The sequence below is a fragment of the Jaculus jaculus genome, chromosome 8 (genome assembly GCF_020740685.1).
Source record: "Jaculus jaculus isolate mJacJac1 chromosome 8, mJacJac1.mat.Y.cur, whole genome shotgun sequence".
Taxonomy (NCBI): Eukaryota; Metazoa; Chordata; class Mammalia; order Rodentia; family Dipodidae; genus Jaculus; species Jaculus jaculus.
Genome location: NC_059109.1, coordinates 39,404,400 through 39,431,354, shown reverse-complemented (window position 1 = coordinate 39,431,354; position 26,955 = coordinate 39,404,400). Strand labels below are relative to the sequence as shown.

The 26,955-nt window shown below is 44.6% G+C and overlaps 1 protein-coding gene across 1 annotated transcript in view; it reads left to right on the top strand.

Moving 5' to 3' along the window:
• Rasgrp1 (RAS guanyl releasing protein 1) overlaps nucleotides 1-26,955 on the top strand; it is a 72,178-nt gene that overhangs the window by 10,306 nt on the left and 34,917 nt on the right. The window contains exon 3 of the mRNA XM_004660767.2: nucleotides 25,077-25,182. Coding sequence (XP_004660824.1) covers nucleotides 25,077-25,182 — 106 coding nt within the window. The remainder of the gene's footprint in view (nucleotides 1-25,076; nucleotides 25,183-26,955) is intronic.

Genomic DNA, 26,955 nt, shown 5'->3' with positions numbered 1-26,955 from the left:
AAGGGCTTGCAGCTATGTGAGAGCTCCTATTCTCAGGGTGAAGACCTAGAAGCACAAACAAATTGAAATCCAGTTTGTTTTTTAAAATTATTAATATGAGTTGAATCTATATTACTCTCTTGCCTAGGCCTTTTCATTCCATTCTGATAAGGCACACAAAACATAAAAACAACCACTTCAGGCCCAGAGAGAGGGCTCATTGGTTAAGGCACTTGCCTGCAAAGCCAAACGACCCAGGTTTGATTCCCGAGTACCCACGTAAAGCCAGATGCACAAAGTAGCACACACATCTGGAGTTCATTTACAGTGGCTGGAGGCCCTGGCATGCACGTATTCTGTTCCCACCTTCTCTCTGTCTCTCTCTGCATACAAGTAAATAAATGAATAAAATAAACAACACTTCAAGATATTATCTTAGTAACAACTAATTTTTGAATGATTACTGTGAATAATGCAGTTTATATTAATATTTTATATATATATCATTTAATTTACATTCTTGTTTTTATACTTACAAAGTTCTAAAGTCTGTAACCTAGCTTTCAGACATGCTAAACTTCAGTATTTTTAAAAAATTCATCTTTATGTCCCCATGAGCAAAATTAGCATTATCAACATCCTGTCATGTCTTCTAGATTGATTCATATGGATATTAACAAACACTATAATTACAGTGCAATTTTGATGATAGATTTTCGGTAACTTTTTGCTTTCTGTAATTCACATTTTAACCAGTTATGATTTCTAATCAACATTAGTATTTATAAAGAGGTATGCCAACATACAAGGTTGCTCTCCTATCCTAAAATTCATTTAAAAAGTAATTCTGGCATATTCCATCAAATATGGGACATAGAAGTGAAGGTTGCCTGGTAACTAAAATGATGCCAATTAAGAAGTAAGACATTAGCAGGAGAGAAAAGTGCTTATTCTTCCCAATGCTAAATACTAATTCTAATAACCCCAGGATGGTTCGATGTGGTAAATGCACAAAAATGCTCTAGTAACTGAAAATTTTGAATAGATGCTTGCCTGCTTGCATGCTTGTATAAATCTTTCAGTCCTCCCTTCCTTTCTTCCTTCAGTTCAGTGTAGTGAAAGAGGGTTGGAAATTTGCTAACAGAAGCAGAGGATAAAATCCTTTGCCTTTCTTAAAACAAATCCCCAAGGGAGTCTTAAGTAGCAACTGGGTGGGATTGGCAGCCGAACTGGGTGAGGCTTCAGTTTGGTCACCCAGCCCCTCTTTGCCTTGAGGAGAGGTGGTGGAAGGCAGTTTGGGAAGTGGTGTTGCACACTTGGACTTTCCCAAGAGCAGGGTCAGGGACCCTGGGAAGATGACCGAGGTTCCTGTTAGATTCTTCCAGCGGAAGAAGTTGCTAGGTTGGAGCCACAAGGAGAGAGACAAACGAAATAGCAAGTGTAGGGAAAGGAGAGGAGAGACTGGCAGCTGCATGCTGAAGGAGAAAATGGAATCAACAGAGCAGAAAGACAGTTGAGGATGAAGCCATCTGGGAACACGGGACTGGAATAGCCTTAAATCAGCAAGTGAGAATTTCTGAGTGGAGGAGAAGAGAGCTTGTCTGTCTCCACTTCAGTGGTCTTTCTAACCACAGTCATAGGATTTGTCTCTCTAATGTTGTGAACAGCACTGAGTTCTAGAGTTAATGCACAATTCTAACTTGTTAGAATGTAGCTACACCCCACAGGACATCCTTAAGTCTGATGAGCAGTTCATCACATTGTTTGATTACTTTCACATTTATTTACCTAATGCATATGCATAGGGACTTTCTAATGGTCCCCTCTTTTGCTCCTTATTGTGCGTTCCAGCTTTATTCCATCTAAGCCTGCCTTGCCAGTTCAGCATCGCTCGGGCCACACCGTGAGTCATTCCACTTCTGACACGTTTCCCAGAAGACAGTCAGAGGACCCACACTGCTGGCCACTGAGCTGTCTTCTGTTACTGCTAAGGATGAACACTTGGGCCCTTAAGCCTCTCCCACATATTCCGCCATGGTCTCCATACACTCTCTGTGCTCAGAGGCATAGAATCCCATTACCTTGCCGTAAACCACAAGTGTCAACCTAAAAGGACTCAACTTCAGTTAACTAAAAGTTGAAAAAAGTGTACCCTCATAAAGTTGTAAGAAAAAATATGAAGAAAGACTCTGGATTAAACGAGACCAGTCCTAGTGCATGACCCTTAAAAAGTGTGTATGAATATGCACACACAGAAACTCATGACATGTGCTGTAGTTGTATTTGGAAGCTTGGACAGTGGTTGGATATTCGGTATTAAGAAACCACTAGTGTTCTTCTTTTCTTTTTTCTTTCTTTCTTTTCTTTTCTTTTCTTTTTTTTTTGAAGTAGAGTCTCACTCGAGGCCAGGCTGGCCTTGAACTCTCAGCAATCTTCCTATCCCAGACTCCCAAGTGCTGGTATTAAAGGAGAGTGGCACCATGCCCAGCCAAAGGTTTTGTTTCAAGTACTTTTTCATCTTTTATTTTTATTTTTAACTTTTGCTAACATTAGGTATAGATGGTATAATATTCCACCAAGCAGACACTGATAACATCCAACCTCCCTTTTCACCCCTTATCTACTCTTCACAGCCTGTATCATTTTTCGGCATTCAGATTGGTTTTACTTTTAAGCATGCATGTATAAAAGAGAACACACAGTACTTGTCTTTCTTTGCCTAGATTATTTTGCATAAAATAATGGTCTCCAGTTTCATCATTCATTTGCTACAGATGATAGGCTTGCATTCTTTATGGCAGAATAATATTCTGTTTTATATGTATACTAGTGTTTCTTCACTCATTTGTCTATTAATCAGCACCTAAGTCAGTTCCATATCTTAGCTATTGTGAATAGTGCTACAGTATTGTGAGGGCATGTGGGTAACTCTTTGGAATACTGATTTAATTTCTAGGATAACTGATTTTCAGAGTAGCTAGACTAATATATATATACACACACACATATACATACACACACACACACACACACACACACACACACACACACACACACACCTTCCCACCAATAGAGTATAAGAGTTCCTTCTCCTCCACATCCTACATAGCATTCACTCTTTTTTTATTTTTTTCTAATCTCCATTCTAACTAGGATGAGGTGAAATCTCATTGTAGTTTTGGTTTGCATTCCCCTGATGGCATTCATGTTTGTTGGCTTTCTATGTTTCTTCTTTTGACAAGGGTCTATTCAGCTCATGTGAGCAGTTTTTAAGTTGGATTTTTTGTTGTTGTTGTTTTGGGGAACTTTTTTTCAAGGTAGGATCTCAATTTAATGCAGGCTGAGCTGGAATTCACTACTGTAGTCCCAGGCTGGCCTCATACACACAGTGATCCTCCTACCTCTGCCTTCTGAGTCCTGAGATTAAAGATGTGAGTGAATTTCTTTTTTTTAAATATATTTTATTTATTTATTTGAGAGGGGGAATCAGAAGGAAAGAGAGAGAATGGGCACACCAGGGCTTCCAACCACTATAAACAGACTCCAGATGCATGTGCTCTCTTGTGCATCTGGTTTACATGGGTCCTGAAGATTCGAACCCAGATCCTCTGGCTTTGCAGGCAAATGCCTTAACCACTAAGCCATCTTGCCAGCCTGTGAATTTCTTTTTGTTGTTGGGTTTTTTTTTTTGAGTTTTTTATATACTGTGGATAATGTCACAGTCGGATGAATAGCTAGCACAGATTTTCTGGCAGTCTGTTAGCTGCCTCTCTGCTGTGCAACAGCTTTCAGTTAACGATGGAATATTGTCTGTCCATTTCAAGTATATTTTCTGTGTCTTTGTGGCCCTGCCCAGAAAATTATTACCTATACCAACCCTCTTACTGTGCTTTCTGTTTCCTTTTAGTATTTTTAGTTTCAGATCTTACATTTAGCCATTTGATCCATTTTGCATTGATTTTTACACAGGGTGAGAGATGGGGATCTAGTTTTTGTATTCTGTCTGTGGATCCCCAGTTTTTTCAGCACCACTTGTTGAACAGCTGTCCTGTCTTCAGTGTGTTTTTTGTGACCCCTTTATCAAGAATTAGTTTACTGTAGATGTGTAGGTTTGTTTCTGGGAAGCCTACTTTTGTTCCATTAGTATACGTGCATGTTTTCTATGACAGTACCATACTGTTTTGATTAAAATAGTACTGTCTTACTTTTTTTTTTTTGGAGACACAGCTTTACACTAATCCAGGATAGCCTGGAGCTCTATGTGAAGCATAGAGTTGGCTTCTAACTCACAGCAATCACCTGCCTGAGCCACAGCGTAGCTCTTCTGTGTCTTTCATCTTGTAATCAGGTGTGGTGCCTTCAGCATTGTTCTGGAATCTATTGCTCTGATTTTGAGGGGCAGTGAAATGAAGTCCATGTTCATTTTAAAGAGGATGAGTTTTTCTGCAGGAAAACTGATGGCACTGGAGGATATTATACTAAACAAATAATGCAGACTCACAAAAACAGATATTGCATGTTTTCTCTTATGAGTGGAATGTATATTTTTAAAAGACATGAATATAAAGGGGAGCTATTTGAGAAGAGAAATGAGACCAATGGGAGGAGGGGGGCAAGAAGAGGTAATAAGGAAGTGACTATGATCAAAGTATGTTATATACATGTATAAAAATATCATACTGAAATGTATTGTTTTATATAATTATTTTGTATGTTAATTTTAACATAAAGAAGGGAAAGACTTAAAATGGAATATTTTGGACATACACCAGGAAATAACTTAGCCGTGTCATACGTGCCCATTTTCTAGTCAACACTGAATTGAATTCCTAGGAACTCACAAGGAGTAAAAGGAAAGAAACTGGAACCTTTACTATTAGTTTTCCTATGAGAGGATATAGGTTTCACTTGTTTTTTCTTAATTACCTTTAAAAACACGCAGCACTGTCCTCCCCACACACCCAGGGCTGGATGATGGAAATGCCATGGCCTTGGCGCAGCCTGCTTTCAGCAAAACAGTGAACAGATCGCAGCCGGAGGCCATGGGAGGCCACAGAGTTTTTTTGTGGGTTTTGCACTTTAATCCCGACTCTGCTATTTACCAAATGTTGCCCTTGGCAAATTATTTTGCTGTAGTTTTCTCATCTACAGGAATGGTTAAGAATGGTACAATGTTTTAAAGGTTGTTTTAGTTTGAATGAAAATTAAATGTTTCTTTGAGTCTTCTTCGGAAGATGTCCTAAGAAAAGCGGGTGTGGTACAAGGAAGGTTTGCTCATGAAGCTACATTATCAGTAGAGCTCCAACTCTGGGATCCAAGGCTAGAGGCATCTGTCAAAGAGTGGGTACCAAGCCCACCAGTCATTGGCTAAGGGCTGCTTCTAGAGCATGTGAATTTCCCAACACATCTATCTAGTCTTGCAAGTGTGGGTATGAAGGGCTTCAGAAACCCCTCGGGCAGGTAGAAGTTAGGTCACGTACACTGTAATGATACACACTAGGCGTATGTGAATGCACAGTAACTGGCTCTGTTACAGTGTCCAGCAGTAAATGCTTGGCAAGTGTTGGAGTGGACATTTTCACTTAGTGGACATTTTCCTCCAACTTAACCACAAGCCTCTGTTTTTGTTAACTGAGCCAACAAAAGTGTTATGTATCTTCTCAGAAAATTAAGAATATTCTGGAGCATTAGTAGAAATGCTTCCAATGTTAAGATAATACTTAATACTTGGCCCTATTGTATTTCAAGGTCCAGTCCTAATGTTGGGACACAGTGATTTTGTGCCCTTCACATGTTTCTTAATGTTTCTGAGGCTGTTTTTATTAGCTTGAAAGTTGATACACATTTTCCTTGAATTGTTGTGAAGTAGAAAGCTGGAATTTCTGTGAAATGCTATCATAATTGTATCACGTAGCAGATGCTTGGGATTGAAGGCAGTCCTTACTGCCGTGGGCTTGGTGAATGTTAGTTAGCACTCCCTCAGACTAGTAAAGCAGATTGCCAAAATCACATCAGGAGATGCAAGATGGAGGTGTTTTGTGGGAATGCCTGTGTTAAAAAAGAATGACTGGGTTGTCATCATAAGTACAAGTTCAGTAGACATGAGCCTCTGAAGCTGTTTGATCATTTCAGTGTTATATTCAGTTGTACTGTATACATTTGGTACAAATGAGATCCCAAAAGTTTCTCATTTTTAAAAATATTAGGATAATGGCAGGAATCCAATGTGTACTGTTTTTATGGAAATTGCTAGAAGAAATATGGATGAAGCAAGGGAAGAGCACGAGATGCCTGCAGGCCTGGGGAGTATCTAAAACCGGTGTTGGAATAGCAGTGGACAACTCTAGCATGTCTCTGTGTGCTTCCCTCCCTTCCCTTCTCCCCCAGACATACACCCTTGCACACCGTTGTATCTTTCTTTTTCATTGAAGATCTACTTTCTCCATGGATAAGAAATGTGGTAGTATCATTTAGTTCTTACCTGTAGAGATTTAAGTTTCCTCCTACTACCCTTCAATTCTATTTTAAAATGGCCTGAAAAAAAATTGTTTGGTTCAGCTATGGTCACAGGATTGGAGTCATCTGGAAAGAACTAAATGAAAGGGCTGACTTTGGGGGAGGAATGTTTCCTCAAGGAAGGCTGATGTGCTACATACATAAAACATCTGACTGTGGCACCCAGCTCTGACCAAGCACTGCAGCACAGAGTATGATCAGGTTCAAATTCAGTCTCTGGGCTTTTAGAATACGAATGTAAGATATGAGTGGAAAGGCTAGAATGTTGGACATGCCTGTAATGCGGGCACTCTGGAGGTGGATCAGGAGTGCAAGGTCATCCTGAGTGTTACACAGTTGATTCAAGGCTTCCCTGGAATACATGAGACCCTGTCTCAAAAAGAAAAACGAGGGCTGGAGAGATGGCTTAGTGGTTAAGCACTTGCCTGTGAAGCCTAAGGACCCCGGTTCTAGGCTCGATTCCCCAGGACCCACGTTAGCCAGATGCACAAAGGGGTGCACGCATCTGGAGTTCATTTGCAGTGGCTGGAAGCCCTGGCGCTCCCATTCTCTCTCTATCTTCCTCTTTCTCTCCCACTCTCACTCCCTCCCCCCCACCGTCACTCTCAAATAAATAAAGAAAAATAAAGAAAAAGAAAAGACTGGAAAGGCTAGAGAGCGCAGAGGGGACAAGTCGGGATGAAATGCAGCACAAATAAGCCGAGAGCCCACGTAAGCACTCGTGCTTGTTATTATCTCAACCAGGGCAGGGACGGAACCAGTGGGTTGCAATTCGGCAAAGAGCTGGGACTTCCCATGTGGAGAGGTATAGATGTCAATCAGGAACATCCATTTCTGATCACAAGGAACTATTGCGTATTGGAATTACTTTTTCTTCTTCAAATAGCTATGCAGCTGGACAAAATACGCAGGGCGACTGCTTTCATGGATTAGAGGACAGGATAGGGTCATATGTCGATGGGAATAAACTCAGCTTCTTTTACAAGCATGTGCAGGATCAGGAGTGCAGCGAGGAGCATGGCTCCTTGAAGAGGAAGCAGTGCCCAGGAATTCTGAAAGGCAGGAAACCGTGGGGTAATGTAGAGAGAAGAGGTGGTATCTCCTTTAGTCCTGACCACATTGCTGAATTGTATGTACATACCATTTCCTGAGCCGGAATACTCACTGCAGATCTGAAAGGTGAGGGAGCCTCATAGCTAGGGAATCGTGCACTTCTGACCAGAAAGTGGAACAACAAAATACTTGGGCATTCAGGCAGGACATGTGTAATTGAGCTGGACTACTTTAGTCCTTGAGTAATAGCTACTCTTCACTCACTCTCACAAAGCCTAAATCCTAGTTCTGACTGGAGCAGGCTAAGGCTCCAATCAATTAATGGCTTCTATAAAGGAATATAACTCCAGTTCTCGAGATGGTGACCACAATTACCCATTATGTAATTTAAAGATAACTACAAGACATAAAAAGAAGCAGAGGGCTGGAGAGACTGCTTAGTGGTTAAGTCCATTACCTACAAAGCCGAAGGACCCAGGTTTGGTTACCCAGAACCTACATAAATCAGATGCACATGGTGGCTAGAGGCCCTGGTGTACCCATTTTCTCTTTCTCATAAATAAATAAAAAGAAAATATTTTAAAGAAAGAAGCATAGAGTGGAATATGGTGGCTCACACTTATAATACCAGCACTAAGGAGGCTGAGGCAGGAGGATTTCCATGAGTCCAAGGCCAATATAGGCCACATAGTAAGTTCACACCAGCTTGACCTAGAGAAAGAGACCTTATCTCAAAAACCAGACAAATGCAGAAATACGTGATTGCTAGAGGAGTAAAAGGTCAATGGGAACAAACTCAGAGATGGCACACTTTTGGAGACAGAGTTTTAAGTAGCTCTTATTACAAATATGTTGAAGAGTTTAAAGTAATATGAGCAGATGGACATCTACAACAGAGAAATGGAAATTCTTGAATTGAAAAATAAAATATGTCAAAAAATGCTAAATGGGTATTTATTTATTTATGTTGTTTGTGGGTCTCTGAGGCATGGTCTCACGTAGACCAAACTGTCCTGGCACTCACTGCATAGCCCAAGCTGGCCTCAAACTCATGGTGATCCTCCTACTTCACTCAGCTTCTCAAATGCTGGAATTATAGGTGTGAACACCTTGCCCAGCTCATGTCATATTTTGAAAGGAAAGGATGGGGGAAAGAGCAGCTAGGGTTTCAGGTAATGTAACTGGAGATTGTATGGAAACAAAAATACCTGGAATAGCTAAGACAATCGTAAAAGTAATGAAGTGAAAATGTTATGCTTGCTGATCTCAAGATCACTATAAGTATCCAGTTTAATTAAGAGTATGAACAGACACAAGAAAGAACAAATACATAAGTGGAACAGAAGAGCAAGCTCAGAAAGAAACCTGCAGACATGGTTAATTGATCTTCAATAATCATACCAAAAAGGTCATTGGAGAAAAGAATGTCCTCTCAACAAATGATCACGGGCCAAATTATACACCACACACACACACATACACACACACACTCCTCTGACCTATAGTATCACTGTACATACAAAATAACTTGAGCTTAATCCAGTATTTTGAATAATGCAAAGATAAAATTTCCAGGAGAAAATTTAGAAGACTATGTATGAAAGATTTGGGTAGGTAGGCATTTTGAGAGGGGACATGAAATAACCCCAAATACTATACTTAGCAACTTGAACTTCATACAAACCAAAAACTTCTGTTTATCAGTAGTTACCACTGAGTAAATGAATAGGTACATATCTATGACAAGAGAGCTTGCTCATGCTAGCATACAATAGGACACTTCTTGTAGCTGGATAAATTACTCTTGGAGTTTTTATTTTACTTGTTAAAGCTGGGGATCAAATCCAGGGCCTTGCCCATCCATGCTAGGCAAGTGATCTATTAGTACGCTTTGCCCCAGTCCCCAGGTGAATCTGTGGTTCTCTGGCTCACATCTGGTTGAGTTCTGATGTGTTTCTACTTAGAACTAGCCAGGTCCCACCCAGGTGTCTGTAGCATGGGTCAGAATCGCCTGTTGAAGATCTCTTTCATTTGCCCCATTGATTTTTGAAACGGTCAGTGCTGGGGATCCAACTCGGCACCTTACGGTGTCTGAGCATACCCCCAGCATGGCAGTGTTAACAGGCTGCCAGGTCAAAGGGTATTGCTTGCCTCTCTCAGAAACCATCTGCTTTCACAGCTTAAAAGAAATACCAAAGCGGGCTGGAGAGGTAGCTTATGGAGAGATGGCTTAGCAGTTAAATGCTTGCCTGTGAAGCCTAAGGACCCCCGTTCGAGGCTCGATTCCCCAGGACCCATGTTAGCCAGATGCACAAGGGGGCGCATGTGTCTGGAGTTTGTTTGCAGTGACTAGGGGCCCTGGCACACCCAGTTTCTCTCTCTCTCTCTTTCTCTCTCTGTCTGTTGCTCTCAACTATATAAATAAAAAATAAACAAAAAAAAAATACCAAAGCACAACTCCACAGTCTATCTTGTGAGGTCCCCAACACCATGACCCTTATCTTTCCCTCCATATAAACACTTTCTATAATCCAGACAAACATACTGTTCTCTCTGTATCTGCATATCACTGCACTTATCTGCATCTTACTCTTGTCAAAATATGGCCCCTTCTTCAAGGCCAAGTTCAAATGCCACTCTCTTTGTGAAGATCTAGCAGCCAACTCTGCCTTCGGCTCTCTCTCTTCCTCTGAAATGCCCTAATGTCTGGTTTGTACCTCCCTAAAGGTCTTTGCTGTCTCCTGCACTGCCATGTTGCTGGTAGCTTGCTGACTCTTTCTGCAGCCAGGTCTATGCAAGGCTATAGCCGTAGTCCCTGTCACAGCATTTTCTGAGAAGAGCCTTGGACTGGGGATGAGAAAGTCCAAGCATGGAACTGCAGCCCTGTTGCTTGTTGGTAGTACAGTCTGTAGGTTGTTATGTATCCAGAGAGGGCATTCAAAATAGTTAGTACCTGGGACAGCATAGGCCCCTGTCGGTCTGAACAAATGGCAGTGGATAAGGAGTGCATCTCACCTTTGTAAGGCTTTTGTCTTCCACAAAGTGGATTGAGATGGACGTAGTCCTTACCTGCCTCACAAGGTTGTTGTGGCGGTCAGATGAGGTAATGTGTGTGAGGAAGTATTCGTGAGTGAACAGCACTGGGCAGATGCAAGTCAAGGCTGTGAGGTGGTATTTCCAGTGCCCACGTGTGGTGTCAGCTCTCTGCCCTTCAACATTGCCTTGACTGTGGCTCCACTTCACTCCAAGCAGCCACCCGTGAGCTGTTGAGCAACTTATCAGAACACCACAACCTTGAGACATCTTGGAACCAATCTGATAGATCTCCCAGAACTCATAATACTATCTTCTCCAACCTGACCTCTTACCTGCTTAGATCTGAGGGTGTGCATTTTTCTCAATAGATAAGGTTTGGTAAATCTAATAAAAATCAAAAGATTAAGCAGACTAAGACCTTAGTGTGAATATTTTCCGCTTGAGTTTACCATCTTCTGTTGCTTAGTGGCCTTAAGATTTGGGATGCTTAAATATGTTTGGAAGTCTCCAATACATCAGGGCTGCTTGCCTAGGTCTGTATGTGGATCAAAGGGAAATCTTGATTCTAGTTCTACTTTGTTCTTAGAGTTTTTAGTCTCCTCCTCTGACCTTTCCATTCTTTTTTTAATGAGAAATGGTGAGAGTCCTAGTGAGAGTGAGAGAGAGAAAGACACAGAGAATTGACATGCCAGAGTCTCCAGCCATTGTAATAAAACTCCAGACACATGCACCACCTTATGCACATGTGTGACCTTGCTCATGTCATGCATCACCTTGTGTGTCTGGCTTACTTGGGATCTGAAGAGTTGAACATGGGTCCTTAGGTTTTGCAGGCAAATGCCTTAACCACTAAGCCATCTCTCCAGACCAACCTTTTCATTCTTGAAATCTGTTATAGTTCTCTCAGTATCGTATCTTCTGTGTATCTCCTCCCATTCTGGGAATATAAATCTTTAGCATTTCCCCCTCCCAAAGACATTAGACTCTTTGCTATTAAGTGCTCTGTGGCTGTTTGGTATTTATTGGCCAGTTGATGTCTGTTCTTGTATACTTGGGATAAAGTGTAGAAACCGGCCCTAGTGTAACGTGTACAGAAGGGTCCTAGAGATAATAGGGAATTAACAAGAAAGTAGATATCTCCTTTCCTTACTTTTGAAGGAGTCCCACTTCAAAGGTAGCACTGGATTCTGATAAATATAAGTAAATTAAAAACCTATAATTGGGCAATAGTGTGCAGTGACTTCATAGCTTTGGCAAGTTATCTTTGCCACTCTCCATTCTGTTCCTTTGTAGATGCGACATGCAGTGCTGTGTTTACAACTGCAGAGCCTGCAAGCCGGGGCCTGGTGCACATCTACTGATGAGTGTGCTCACTGTTTGCATGTGTGCAATACGCAGTGCTGTGGTAACAACTGCAGAGAGTCGCTGGACCACAGCCTAGCCCACATCCGCCCATGGTGCTAATGACTGCTCTCAATCCTTTATGGGTGCCACATGCAGTGTTGTGGTAACAACTGCAGAGTGTCCAGGCCAGAGCCTGAGGCCCATCCATCCATGGTGCCGATGACTATGTTCATGTAGTAGATAGGTCAGGTCCAGAAGCTCTGCGGGTCTGGGCTGAAGGAAGTTCTCAACTCAGACTGAGGCAGGGGGTGTGGTGGGAAGGACAGGGTTTAAGTCAAAAGACCAGGAACTCCAACCTCCAAGCTGTCACTCATCAGACATGTGACTTCAGGCAAGTCATATGCCATTACACTCAATTTCTTCACTTGCAAATAATGCATACAGTACCCATAGCACAGCTGTGATTCAGAGGCGGTGCATGCAAGCGACAGCAATCCTTTCTCATCAGTGTAGGTTGTTATTGCCTCAGCAGCACATGAGTGTTTTGTGTGCCTGGGTAACAGCCATTAAGCCACCTAGGCACTTGGGACCCACAAGTCAAGGCAATATCACAGTGGCTTGAATTCACTCCAAGACCTTCATTGCCCTCAGCCCACCAAATGTCAACATTCTTCCCTTACATAAACCGATCTCATTACCTTTCTGCTGAGAGGGGTTGGAGGCAGCCACTGTCAAGGTCTCTTCTTCTGCAAATGAGCAAACGGAAGCTGAGAAATGGTCAGGACTGTCTTGGGTCCAAGAAGCCTGGGGCTGAGTCCTAGGTCTTCTCTTACTAGCTGTGTACACTTGGGCTTGTGACTGACTCCTTCGTCTCAGTTTCTTTGCTGTTGCATGGCATTAACACTGCCTCCCTCACAGGGCTAACAGGTAAAGGCTTTTTGGGAACAGCCCATAGGAGGCACTTCAGATAGGCCCACAAGAACGTAGAAAGCAAGCAGCAGAGAGACAGGCAGGGGTTGCATTTCCTGCAACAATACCGAATATTTCTCCTGGTCTCTGTCATCTTAACAATTGATAAAACCTGTGTGAGTTTACTTTTGGCTTTTAGGGTTTTCTGTCAGATGGAATGATTTGAACTTCACTCTTCCTGGTTTTGTCTACTGAGTAGAAGCCAGTATCTTCCTTTTGAAGGAAGAGATTCTGTCTACCGTGCAGTTCTCTCATTCAAAATGGCTTCCTGCTATGGTGGTTTGACTCAGGTGTCCCCCATAATCTCAGGTGTTCTGAACACTAGGTTCCCAGCTGATGGAGATTTGGGAATTAACGCCTTCTGGAAGGAGTGTATTGTTGGGGGCCGGCTTGTGGGTGTTATAGCTAGTTTCCCCATGCCAGTGTTTGGCACACTCTCCTGTTTCTATGGCCCAACTATGTTGGCCAGGGGGTGATGTCCATCCTCTGCTCATGTCGTCATTTTCCCTGCCATCATGGAGCTTCCCCCTCGAGCCTATAAGCCAAAATAAGCCTCTTTTTCCCACAAGCTGCCCTTGGTTGGGTGATTTCTACCAGCAATGCGAACCTCACTGCAACACCTATAATCTCATGAAGGTTTCTCCCCGGCACTTCGGACAGTCACCAGCCTAGAGGTCTTAGAGAGGAAGGTGCATGGAAAATCTCATTGGCACAGTCAGTGTGACAGACCACAGAATACAGCTGCTATCTTTTAGTTTGGTTTCCATTAAGGGTTTGTTGAAAATCCCAGTCCCAATCTGAAATAGCCAAGGACCAATAGAAGTGGAGAAAGAAAACAAAATAATGTTCTGAACCTGGCAAGAAAAATAGGAACAATTTTGAATTGTTACAATGCTTCCCAGTTTAGTAGGTATTTTTGAGAATTCAATAACATGTGTAAGACTCTGACCAACGAAAGAGGAGGAGTGTCTCAGAGAAGTTGCTGATGATAACGACTTTTCTTAGTGATTTTTATCACATGTGGTATGGAGATAATGAGATTTGTTTTTGTACAGAACTGCTCATAGCAGAGTATTATAAGCAAAACGTAATTCCTGTGGTGAGAAGCATCTGCTGCGGTAAGACGGCGCGTGGTGCGTTGCTGTGCATACGCTGCTGCTGCAACGCTCCCAGGCGCTGGACTGAAGCGTCTATTATCTACACTCGTGCATCTGATAGAGTCAAGTTACACACTCAGAACGATTTTCTGAAGAATGCTGAGGTCATGGCTAGCCAGTAATTCGTACATGGGCCATACATCATTTGACTGTGTGAGTATGTGGGAACTTCCCTCCTTAGTACCTGTTTGGCCTGATCCCTCCCCGCCCCCCGAAAAAAGAAAAAAGATAAAGGGCTTAGAATTTAATAGACAAGAATGAAGTGATGGGATAAGTTTCTAAGAACAAGGTAAGATAAAAGCTTGAGACTGTCTCTCCAGTTCATTTGCATCTGTGGCTTTTTCTTTGGGTCCCTTGCCAGCCCCTCCCTACAGCAACCTGATGGCCGTTTTCTGAGCCCTTCTGGGAAGCTGGCACCTGGCCCTGCTGTTGCTTCTCCTTGACCAGGTACATTCCTATGGGACTGCATTGAACATGGTCACTGCCTGTGAGATGAAGAGGCTGCACCAAAGACAAGCTGTCCAGTGAACTTGCAGACTACTTGTCCCAAGCAGTTGGATGGGTATTGAGAGTAGAAGCCACCACTATCTTCCAACAAATGCTGAAGTCATGGCATTGTCCCAGAGTCGCAGTCAGCTCACCGGTTCTCTTCAGAACCTGCCCAGTTTTGCCTCTGTCCTGGGCTTCACTTTTTAGCCCCCCTATCAAGCTGTGTGCGAAAACTGTGTCCAGTTTGCAGCATTTCCAAGGGCAGCATCTCTCAAAATTTCTCAGATCCCTGATTCCACTGGCATGATGGGACCAGGCCGAGACTCCCCTAGGAAAGCTAGCTGTCTTGCTCAGTGCAGCTAAAAGCTCTTTCTCACTTTAGGCAATCCGTACACTTGGCTAGACATTTGCAGATCGCAGTCGCTCATCCAGAAATCTAGGTCATTCTTTGCGTAGAGCTTCATGCCTCGGAAGGACAGCCTGCCTGGGGTGGAACATCTCTCTTGGTACCTGGCGTGGCTGTGGGAACAGAGTGACCACTGACCGCAGAGAGCACTGGGAGCTCAGAGCGGCCACCCAGTGGCTGACCACACTCTAGCTAACCCAGGTAAAAGATGCCCAGAGTAGCTGTCTTGTTTGTTATGAAAAAAAAAAAAAGGTGGGTTTAAGTGCTACAATCTCCAGGGCGATTTTTAGAGACTGTAACACAGTTTTGTTGAGGAGGGCTAAGCTGGTCTATGTGGGCATAGGGCTTCCTGAGGGGAGGAGGAGAGGGAAGAGAGGAATGGTAGAAGGTCTAGCATTTTAGCATGGATGGGCAAATGGTATCCATTCCCCAGGCCCTTCTTACCATCCCTGAGGAGAAACAGGTGTCAAAGAAAGAGCCAGGGCTGGGAACAAAAGGGCCTTCCTGCCCCAGTGCTCCACTCACCAGGCCTGTGACCATGGCGGAGGCATGTTGCCCCCGTGTGCTTATCCTTAAATTGAGCCCATGGTCATCCTAGGGAACAGGAGGTGAGGTGGAAAGAACACAGAAGGATCCCAGCAAGAACAAGCCCTGTGTCCTCAAGTTCCTGACCAGATGTGCCCACACGTGTCCCGAGAGCTGGCTGTAAGCATCTCTCCTCAGCTCCATGTGCCTGGCTCCATGTTGGCACTAGATTGGCCGCACTGGGATCAGGTATACCACACAAAATGTGCCAACATTCAGAGCAGAGTCCCCTTCCCCCTCAGGAGAGCTGTTGGTTAAACTTGTACACGCACACTCCTGAGAGCAGCCACACTGACATTGAAGCTTTGCCTGAGCCCCGGTCCTCCAGAAAACCACTTGGCCTCTCCTCATTGCTCAGGTGGTAGAAGCTGCAAGTTAAAACCGGCATCACCAGATGCCTTCTTCACACACATTTGCACTCTTAGTTGCTACTGTCCACACTTTTGGCACTAAATTCATCAAACAAAATCAATGAGTTCACTATCTGCTTGCCAACTTTTCTGGAGTTTAGAGAACATTATTGCCTCACTGCTGAGTAAGTTTTATTTCTCTGGAACCCATGCCAAACATGCAGACTCTGTTGGGCTCTGCCTGGATCCAGTCTACACCTATTTCTGGGCTCCTAACCTCCAATGGCAGCTTCAGTCCTGCCCCATGGTTGTCTGCTCCTCACATTTCTGGCCTCTGGTTGCAGCACCCCCTTATTTCATGTGAAGTCCCGTGCTGCCAGCGTCTTAATCCTCAGCAGACCAGCATAGGACCTCTGTCTTTGGTACCCTCAAAAATCAGTTCACCTGTCAAGAGATTTCCGTGGAAATGCTCTGCTCAAGAAAGTCTGGTGTCCAACCTGTGTTTTTGTATTCTGTGTCTGCCTTGTGGCATGGCATTTTCATTTTGTCCTCCGGCAAGCCTCACTGTAGGGCAGTCACCCCCACACCCCTGACAGCAAGGAGTGAGCGTGGAATGCAGCCTTCGCTGTCTTCGCTCACGGCATTCTGGCCATGGGGGGAGCAGTTCATCTGTCTGAAGCAAGGAGCTTATTCAAGTCTAAACCAAGGAAAAGAGGAAAAGAGTTTGTGTGACAATCTAGAGGCAGCTGGGCCAGATGGTCCTGGCACCTTCAAATTCCAAGTGACCTTGCCAGTGACCACATGAGCTCCTTCCTTGCCACTGATGCTGCATCGGGTCTCTCTTCTCCTGAACATGCACTGCCTAGTACCATTCGGGGCTCCGACTGTGACAAGGATTTCTTGCAGCTCTTCCGCCCCCTCTAGTACCTAGGACAGTGCTTCCCACAGGGTAGATTCATGACCAATATTGACTCATGGTGCAAAGAAAATGTTTATTTAGGGCAAGTTGTTGAATCCCGGGCTTTGTGCAAGCTGTACTCTCTCAGTGAGCTTATCCTCACGCCCTCATTTGTGAAGAACTGCTGTAAAGAATGGTCTGTGAGCTGTATCCCTCCATTAAGAACCAGCTGGTGCCAGACAAGTACGCATGTACTCATGATGCTTTTAGAAGGAAACTGCATTACATAGAAAGTAGAGCTGGAACATGACCTTTCCTGCCCTGAGAGTCTCTGGTTCCTTAAAGTACAGCTACTGTCTACTCTGAGACGAATGGTGGGAGATGCATTGTTGGCTCACAGACTGATGACTCCCCCGAACCCACGTGGCCTTTCTCTTGGCTCTGTTGAGCAAATGGTCCACAGGTTAGATCATAGCCCATGTCAAGTGGCAGAGTAGGTAAGACTGACCCCTTGTGCTCCACTGAGGTTCCAACCCTCTAAAGAATAAGAAGCAGATGGTAGCGAAAATTATGTATGTTTTATTATACATTGCACATTTTACTTATTAGAATTTTCAGTATGACACCGTGCATCTTAAAAGCTTGAAGATGAAAACAAAATGGAATTATTCATTGACATATTTAAATCAGCTTGCAGCAATTATATCAGAATATCAAAAGACAGTGCAGCACCCTGGAAGCCAAACCCACGTCTGGAAGACACGCGTGCTCTTCGGGATGAGGGCCGGGAGGGAGGAGATGAGGTGCGCTTGAGGGCAGCAGACTCCCCTGAGCCGATCTGGGTGGAAAGAGAGAACTGCAAAGGGTGTGGAAATGGGACTCCCGACTAGGTGTGGAGACAGACTCTTTTACTCGGTTCTTGCCCTCACCCCATCTCGGCCTTCCTCTGCTCAGTGTGAGTCACCCCCTCCCTACCACTGCTGGCACGCACTCCACTGAGAACATGTGGTAGTCAAAGGCCTCAGCATGGGAGCTCTGCAAGCCTGTGGAAGAAGAGGTGCAAGGGAGAAGTGAAGCGTGAAGTGCCTGGGAAGCTTGAGCCTGGCACCCCAGGCTCTAAAGGCAGCAGTCGAGCTCAGTGTCAGGCAACTAAGGCTTACAAGAGTCTTCTAGAACTCTCCAGAGTGAAAAAGCCATTCTGTCAAATGTGCATTGGCTCCAACCAGGCATCCTAGGGTCACCTCTTGGACTTGTAGCCGTAGGACCAGGCAGTGCTCTCTCTCTCTCTCTTTTTTTTTTTTTTAAATTTATTTATTTGATAGTGACAGACACAGAGAGAAAGACAGATAGAGGGAGAGAGAGAGAATGGGCGCGCCAGGGCTTCCAGCCTCTGCAAACAAACTCCAGATGCGTGCGCCCCTCTGTGCATCTGGCTAACGTGGGACCTGGGGAAGCAAGCCTTGAACCAGGGTCTTTAGGCTTCACAGGCAAGTGCTTAACCACTAAGCCATCTCTCCAGCCCTCTCTCTCTTTTTTTGTTTTCTTTTTTGGGTTTTTTTTCAAGGTAGGGATCTCACTCTAGTCCAGGCTGACGTGGAATTCACTCTGTAGTCTCAGAGTGGCCTCGAACTCACAGCGATCATCCTACCTCTGCCTCCTGAGTGCTGGGATCAAAGGTGTGCGCCACCACACCCGGCTGTTGACAGTGTTCTTAAAGCTCACCTTTGTTAGCTTCTCATTCAATACTGAGTCCCTTATCCTGCCAGATGGCCATGCATCACACAAGCAGAGGTGGGGAGAGCAGGAATTCAAGAATCAAGCAAACCCGGGGCCACATCTGTCTACCCCACCCAGTGACTTTTTTAGTTTTCGAATTTTTGTTGGCACACAGAAAAGATTTAGATCTCACTCATCCTGGCATTTTCAGTACAGTTTGTTTGGGTTGCTTCCCGCCCTTCTCCTGTTCTCACCCCCCCCCATACTAACTACTCCCACACATGAAGTATCTCCCCCATTCTGTTCTTTAGATTTGTCATTGTCCTTTAAAAAAAAAGTTAAAAAAAAAAAAACCTTAAGATAAATCACACAACTTTGCGATACTTTAATTTCCTCACCTGTAAATTGTGCCAGTGTTGTTGGGTTGTTCTGAGAATCGGAAATACCATTAAGGTGGGGAGTTTCAGTAAATAAGTCTCTGCCAGTTCGGCTTGTCGCTCTCCCTCCTCCCCTTCAGTCCCCTGTGCTGGGAATGCTTTCACTACTGAACAGGCCTAATGGTTAGAATTTTTTGGACACATGTTGTGCACAGTTGTATTTCCTGAAACCCCCATCTGTCCGCTTTGGTGCTGCCTTTGTGGCCCCTCAAGACGTCTGAACTTTCTCCCGACAAGTGATAATCAAGTCAAGTGCTGGAAGACAATTGTAATGTTTCCCAAATGTTCTCCATTTTAGATCCCTTTGAGAATCATGAACCCTTTCCTATATGCTGTAGTGTTGGTCTCACTGAGGATACTTCTGAATCCCCTTCCTCCCTCCATGAACATCCATAGAAAGGCTGCCCAGCCACAGAGAAATAAGGAGCCAGCATGTGTTAGGGGCGGTCCATCCTGAGTAACCATGCCTGGGTTGTGTACATAGCTCAAGTGAAAGTGGGCCTCATAGTTTCTCATGCCTTTCACTATAATACTACATGATGTGAATTCTTGTGCCCCTTCGAAGAAAAGCACATTGTGGAAATCAGATTGTCACATGCTGCATTGACAAGTCACTTATTCACTGTAGCGGTGGTAGGTTTCCATCATTGCCCTCAGCCTGGTGTCTGTATGTCTGATGTTCTCAATGTGACTGGAAGTTTCTGCCCTTCAGCTTTACATTCAGAAGTATGACTTTCTGTGATCAACAGGCTGAGGCAGAAGTGACAGCATTCCACTCCTATAGCTGGGCTTAAGAGTCCATGGATACTTTTGTGGCCTGTCATCATGAGACACACCTATCGTCACTGGCCTACTGCCAAAAGAAAGATAAGAGACATGTGGACTGGGATCTCCAGCAAAGTCCCATCTCTATTAGGTGCCCTCTTGCTAATTCACAGACTCCTGAGAAAAAAAGCAGTGGGACTATTTTAAATCGTGAAGTTTTGACACCAGTTACATAGTATTTCTGTAACAAGGGACAATTATTGCAGAAATTATGTACAGAAAACATGCAGAAGACAATACTAATCCAACCTCATCAGACTATAAGCTCAGAAGAACTAATGGGATGTTTTCAGAACTATACCCAGACAAGATGAATATTTCATAGAAATGTTTTCACCAAACTATAACTTGAAGTTTTTAAAAAGCTGTAGCAAAGATGAAAATAAAAATGTGCATTAGACGGCATGACTGGCGTAATGCATGACAATAGCAAGCTCATTTTCCAGAGACACAGAACTAAGGGGTTTCTGTGTGCAGCTCATTTGTAGTGAGCGTTCACTGCGGGTCAGTACTGTTCTTGGCCCTAGAAATAGGTTGTGGAAAAATGGACAAGGCTCAAGTCGCGTAACTTTTATATGCTATAAGAGATTTGGAAAGTTTAACTTTTTTTAAATAGATGGACTAACTTCAGATCAATAGCACTCTTAAGAAATTCAGGGCACTTAATAGCTGCTGTAGAAAGTTTGAGGAAGACCTCTCAGGGGATGAGAACTGCATATCTTGAAAACTCCAAGGGAATAAAGACCACAGTGAGGGCACAGCAACTGCAGAGGCTGTGAGCGAGGAGTGGGCTCCGAGTGTTCCAGGTGGAAATGGGTGTGGAAAGGAACGATACGGTTCATAATGAAGTAGGCCAGGCATGTGGAGCTCAGTTTTACACAAGAGACAATGAATCCATTGAAGTGTATTGAGGATGTGACCTGATTTAGCAGGCTTTGGGAGCTTCTGTGTGGAGAATACGTTGTGGGTAGATGAGAGGGGAGAAGGCAATCAATTAGGTCATTGCATCATGGTGTCTATACTAGGATGATAGCAAGGCTGGTGTGATGGTTAATTTCTGGTTGTCACCTTGACAGAATTTAGAACCATTATGGAAATAAATCTGTGGTCATGTCTACGAGTCATTTTCTAGATTAGATTAGTTGAGGTGGAAGGAGCCCCACTATGAGTGACACATTCTATGCTCTGGACTCCTGCACTCTGTGTGTGTGTGTGTGTGTGTGTGTGTGTGTGTGTGTGTGTGTGCGCGTGTGTATGAGGAAACTAGATTAACATTCAACATTCATTACTCTCTGCTGCCTCTGCTGATGTGCTGATATGAGCCAGCTTGCTGTTGCTGCCATGCTGCTCCCACCATGATGGTCCTGCCCTCTGGAAACATTAACTACAATACGCCCTTGCCTTCTCTAAGCTGCTCTGATTATTTTTTTTTTTCCCAGCACAAGACAGTAACTGATGCAGCTGAAGAGAGATGAACAGGTCGAGGATCATGTTGGAAGTGCATTCAAGGCTTCCTAATGGACTACATGTCAGGCAGAGGGGGTGGAGTGAGGAATTGATTAGGACTCTAGGGGTTTTGTTGGGGCAGTTCATTGTGGTTGCTAGTGCCATTTCCAGAGAAGAGAAACAATGAAGGAGGAATGAACTGGAAAGGTGAGGTTCAGAGTATCATGGACAAGCTCAGCTTGAGTGTAGACCTCTAAATGGGCTTGTCCATAGAATGTGCTGGACATGAATGCACAAAGTTAGTGGTCAGTACTGAAGATATAAGTTGGGTGACATCAACTTAGATATGGTATTTTAGCCAATGGTCTATAACTGTACTTTTAAAAAAGGTCTAAACTCCACTAGAAAAAAAAAAGTTAATTTTTAAAAATTTTAAATTTAAGAAGTTTAAATTTTAAAAAATTGTTAGCAGAAAGAAGTGGGAGGACTAAGCCATCAAACATGGTGACATTTAAAAGCTCAGCAGAGAAAGAGGAGACAGAAGAGCCTGAGAGAAAAGCGAAAGTGTGATATGACGGAAGCCAAGGGAAGAAAGTGTTCCCGGAAGGAGAGTTGTCAGCTTGGATTGTGCTGGTTGAACATAAGTGAATCACAGAGTAAAAGATGAGGACAGAGCAGCCACTGGAAGTGGGGAGGTGATTGATAACCTCGAGAAGAAGAAGCTTAGGCTGGGGGTGGCAGCTCACTTACACCTTGTAATCCCAATACTTGGGAGGCTGAGGCAAGAGGACCTTGAGTTCAAGGACAACCGAGGCTATGCACAGAAACAAAGAAGAGAGAAAAGGTGGGAAAGAAGAGAGGAAGGGAGGGAGGGGAGGACGGAAGGAAAAAGAAAGGAAGGAAGAAGGGAAGAAAAGAAAGGAAAAGATACAGTAGAACCAAAGTGGAATGGTTGAACATGGGAGGGGAGAAAAGGGGCCACACTGAAGTCTTGCTGAAAAGGGGAGTAGAGAAACACAGAGCTCAAGGGGTGATTTATTTTATTTTATACTAAGTAGGAGACCCAGGGGCACAATTAAAGATCAGTGGAAGTAACCCAACAGAGAAAAGGCTGGTAGTGCAGGCAAGAAGGGGAACACACAGTGGTCCCGAGAAGAGCACGTCCCGCGCGCTGAGGTAGAGGCGAGCAGCGAGGGCTGCGGAACAGCGGTGAGCGGGCGGGCCTGCTGAGGGAAGCCACCTGTGGCTGTGACTTCAAGTCATCATTTATGGAGCCTGGACTTTGGGGCGCACATACACTGTGTCCTTTGTTTACAGTCACCTAAACTCACAGTGAGAATGACAATGCCCTTTTATGATGTGTTCTCAAGAGTGTGACAGATGACAGAGAGTGTAAGCACATGGTTTTTCATTTGAGACTTTCTGCTTTGATCATTCAAGTTCCTAACTGGAAACTGAGCTTACTTGGTTTCTCTACATGAAGATAGTTTAACAAAAGGACACTTATGGACGTGAGAGTGAAATCAAGAGATGTTACACCACAGCCAGCTACCTACCAGAAGCCATTACCATCCTGAGGACCAAAAGACTCAAAGACATTGACACAAGGGAGATGCCAGTGAGAGCTGTAACTTCGAGAAAGGACCAACAGTGTGGCCCTTTGTCTGAGAGACAGAGGAGTGCTCCCAAAGTGGAGAGAGACAAGGAAGAAGTATCCTGGGTCCTCTCCTCCAGCCTCTGGCTGATTTTTCCCAAAAGATAAATCCAATCAAATCATAAGCCAGTTGGCAAAGGATCCTGGGTCATGTGATTCATGGCGAAGGTCAGAGAATAGGTCTGGCAGGAACAATCAACACAGCCCTGACCCTTCACGCCATAAACTCAAGTTTTGGAAATCGTTCCAAGGGGTAGCTTGATGCTCAAGGCGAGCGGATCGAATGCATCTTAGTGTCTGGTACCCAGCGGGATGTGGCAGGTGCAGTTGACCGTGGTCTCTGCTGTGATCCCCACAGACAGTGTTCAGACGGAGCGTGTTGCTTCCGCTCTTGCTGTCGTGCTTCTGCCTGGCTGTGGTGCTCGGGCTGCTTTCCCACCACACCCCTCACTTTAATGAGCCCCTTCCAAGGCCAGGAGACAGCCCTAGACATGCATTCAATGATACGTGTTGTTGTCAAAAATTTTGAAAAATAGTTTAGCTGTGATCTGTGAACCCTATAACTTTTCTCACTCTAACCCTACAGAATTCCTTTTCTTCCCATTATTATTTTTGCAATACATTCATCCAACTTTAATATTCCCCATAGTTTTAATCAATTCCAATGATGTTTCTACATCCCCATAACTGAGCCATAATACCAAAAAATAACCTCAAAAAAATCCATAATGGCATAGAATAAATATTCACACTGCAAAAGATGGCACTGGGCATAGCAAAGAAACATTCAACCAATACAAGATTTGAAACACCCAGGGCAAACATCAGACTCTGTAGCTTCAAGTCTAACAACTCTAGCCAGTGACAAATCAAGTCTGATAATTCTAAGCAGCAACAAGTCTCTGGCATTCCAATTCCACCCCTCCAGCTAAGCTACTCACAGTCCTGGAAAACTTCATCGGGGCTGGCAGCTTTCCTCAGCAGCCATCTCATGGTCACGCATCTTTACTGGGTCTCCACTGCAATCCACAGTTCATCCTCATGGCCCCATAGGGTCTCCATGCAGGCATCCAGCAAACCTGCTTCACATAGCCCATGGCCATTCCCAAAACACAAGACCGTGTTGCAAACCAGTGACCCTCTTTCCAGCATTTCTTATACTCCATAATACCAGGTAGGGTGCCAATTTGTTAATCCAGGGGGGAATAAAGCAGACTTTGAAGAACAGGACACTCCTTGAGCACTCAGACCCCTTCAAAAGAGTCTACATTATTCCTGTTGCCCCAGTGCAGGTCAGCTAGCCCAGTCTCAAATGTTGTAATCTCTCAGTTGCAGCAGAATGGGCTGCAGTTCACCCAAAGATTTTTCTTTTTGTGCCATATCCCTCTGCTCACACCAGTTCATTTCTACGTGAAGCAACCCTGCACAACTCAGGACATGGGCATAAGAGCAAGCTTCTCACACAAACTGCTAGCCCAGTCTAAGAAAAGCTCTTTCTCACCATAAGACAAACCTCACAGTCCATAGTTCTTACTGCATTCAGGTCTTACAGCTCTGACCAGAATAGTCCATCAAGCTGTACTTATAGCACTGCAAGGCATCTCTTAGGCCAAGGTTTCAAATCCTCCCATATTCCTCTTGAAAATCAGCTCCAAAGGCCAAAGGCATACAGTCAGGTGTCTAGCAGCAATCCCACTCCTCAGTACCACTTTACTATTGCAGTCAGGTTTGCCTTGCTGGTAGAAATCACCCAACCAAGAGCAGCTTCTGGGAAAAAGATTTATTTTGGCTTAAAGGCTCGAGGGGAAGCTCCACGATGGCAGGGGAAAATGATGGCATGAGCAGAGGGTGGACATCACCCCCTGGCCAACATAAAGTGGACAATAGCAACAGGAGGGTGTGCCAAACACTGGCCTCCCATTATTGAATGAACTTTGGGCCCCACAAATCCTGGATTTGCCTCTGCTTCCGGGAAGGATTCTAGATCTCCCTTTGTATCCTGCTTTGGGATAGACTGATTGAGCAGGAGAGTGTATGTAGCCAGAGGATAAGAGAAGTCAGGGGAGGAGGGCTGTGAGGTACCGCTGTGCAGTGGCAGGAAAGCTGTCTTTGAACAGCACCCAGGACCCCTGGCTCAGCAGAGGGTTGTCAGGGGAGCCGCCAGCTGCCAGATTTCTCTCTGGACCCATCTCAGATGCTGCTCTGTGTATTTTCAGATGCAGATGGAAACCTCTGTCGAAGTAACCAGCTGTTGCAAGTCATGCTGACCATGCACCGAATCATCATCCCCTCTGCGGAGCTGCTGCGGAAAGTCATGGCCCTATATCCTTGAGCATGCCAAGGGGGACACCCCCCAAGAGGGCCCCCTTCAAAAAGTAGCTTGCTGTTAGAAGCATGCTTTTATTTTTGATTAGTTTGGGATAAACCTGAGCAGTGAACGAGTTCACCTGTCCTTTTTTAGAGGTATGGTGTATGCAAGAGTGTGCCTGTGTGTGTGTGTGATGGGATGGTCAAAGAAATCAACATATAAAGACAGTCCATCGGTGTCTCTTGCCAATCAAAACTACTTTTCTCAATCAGTAGTCAAAAAGCCACAGCCATCCTACACAAGCTGACAGGAGCACCAGCATGACTGGAGCGATGCATTTCTTACTGGATTTCCCGCCCAGTTCTTCAGCTCTCCCCAGATGCCGAGGAAAGGTTCATGAGACAGAAGCATCTGGAGCATATGCCAATACCTCCCTGCTCTAGGCACTGGCATTGACCACGGCCCGCAGACCCCGCTGGGTGGTAGCCTCCTGGTGGGTGTGATGGGAGCAGGCTGGGGAAAATGCACGTGTGTGTTCTCCTTCAGAGGGTCGATAACACGAGGACTGTGTCCCCAAGAGAAAAGTGCTGCAGGCGAGGTGAGACTGCTTAGCACCTGAAGCCGAGGTCCCTAGGGATGGGTCATAGCATGTGACTGCTCAAATTCTTTACCAGGAAAAAAATAACTTATGAAAACAAACAAAAAAACAAAATGCAGTCCCAGGCTGGAGAGATGGCTTAGCTGTTAAGCGCTTGCCTGTGAAGCCTAAGGACCCCAGTTCGAGGCTCGATTCCTCAGGACCCACGTTAGCCAGATCCACAAGGGGGAGCACGTGTCTGGAGTTTGTTTGCAGTGGCTGGAAGCCCTGGTATGTCCATTCTCTCTCCCCCCACCACCCGCTCCCTCCCTCCCTTCTTCTCTCTGTCACTCTCAAATAAATAAATGAAAATAAACAAACAAAAAAAAAATGCAGTCCCATAAGGACTGACTCCCTCCTCTAAACTTGTGATGTTCTATCACCTACCTCAGAAATAACTTTCTCAGGGGCATGTCAAGGGTGGAACGTAGGGAGGGCCACCTTATAATGAGACGTACAGGTGATAAGTTGAGTTCCTTTGTCCTCAGGGAATTTCAAACCAACTCATTCTGTCTGCTTCTGAATTAACTCCACGTACCTGTAGACAGTGTCAGTGATCATGTATGTGTGTTGGCCTCAGGATGAAAGCACCTGGGTCTTCCTCCACATCTCACAGATTCAGTGCATCTCCTCTGCCCTCTTTCCTGTGCCCGCAAACTCTGCCTTTCTGTGGCACTTGCTCCCCAGCCATGGCACATTCAAATGCCTATACCCTAAAAATAAACTCTTAACCCTGTTTCCCCTTCATTCTGTTGTTAGGGTTAGAAATGTGATGTAAAAAAATCATCTTAAAATAGTCTGCCCTCACAATCTCCAATCTCTGTACACCTACTCACTCTCTGACACCATTGCAGCTCCAACCCCAACACTCAGAATTTCCTCTTTTGTCACAGTGAGTGACCTCCCAGGTGACAGGCACAGTGGTAGCTTCCCGTCCTTGCTCGCGATGAATTCTCAGGCAGTTCTGACGGACTCCAGAGCTGCACCCTCCTGGCTCTCCTACCCAGAGACTCCCATGATGGCTTCTCGGAGCACATTGACGGACCCACTTCCTGTCCATGCCATGGCCTTTCTGTGGTGGCTTCGCACCACTGTGTTCTCTGTGCTAACCATGCTTTCAAATTCATGTTTCTTGTTGATACTATTTTTT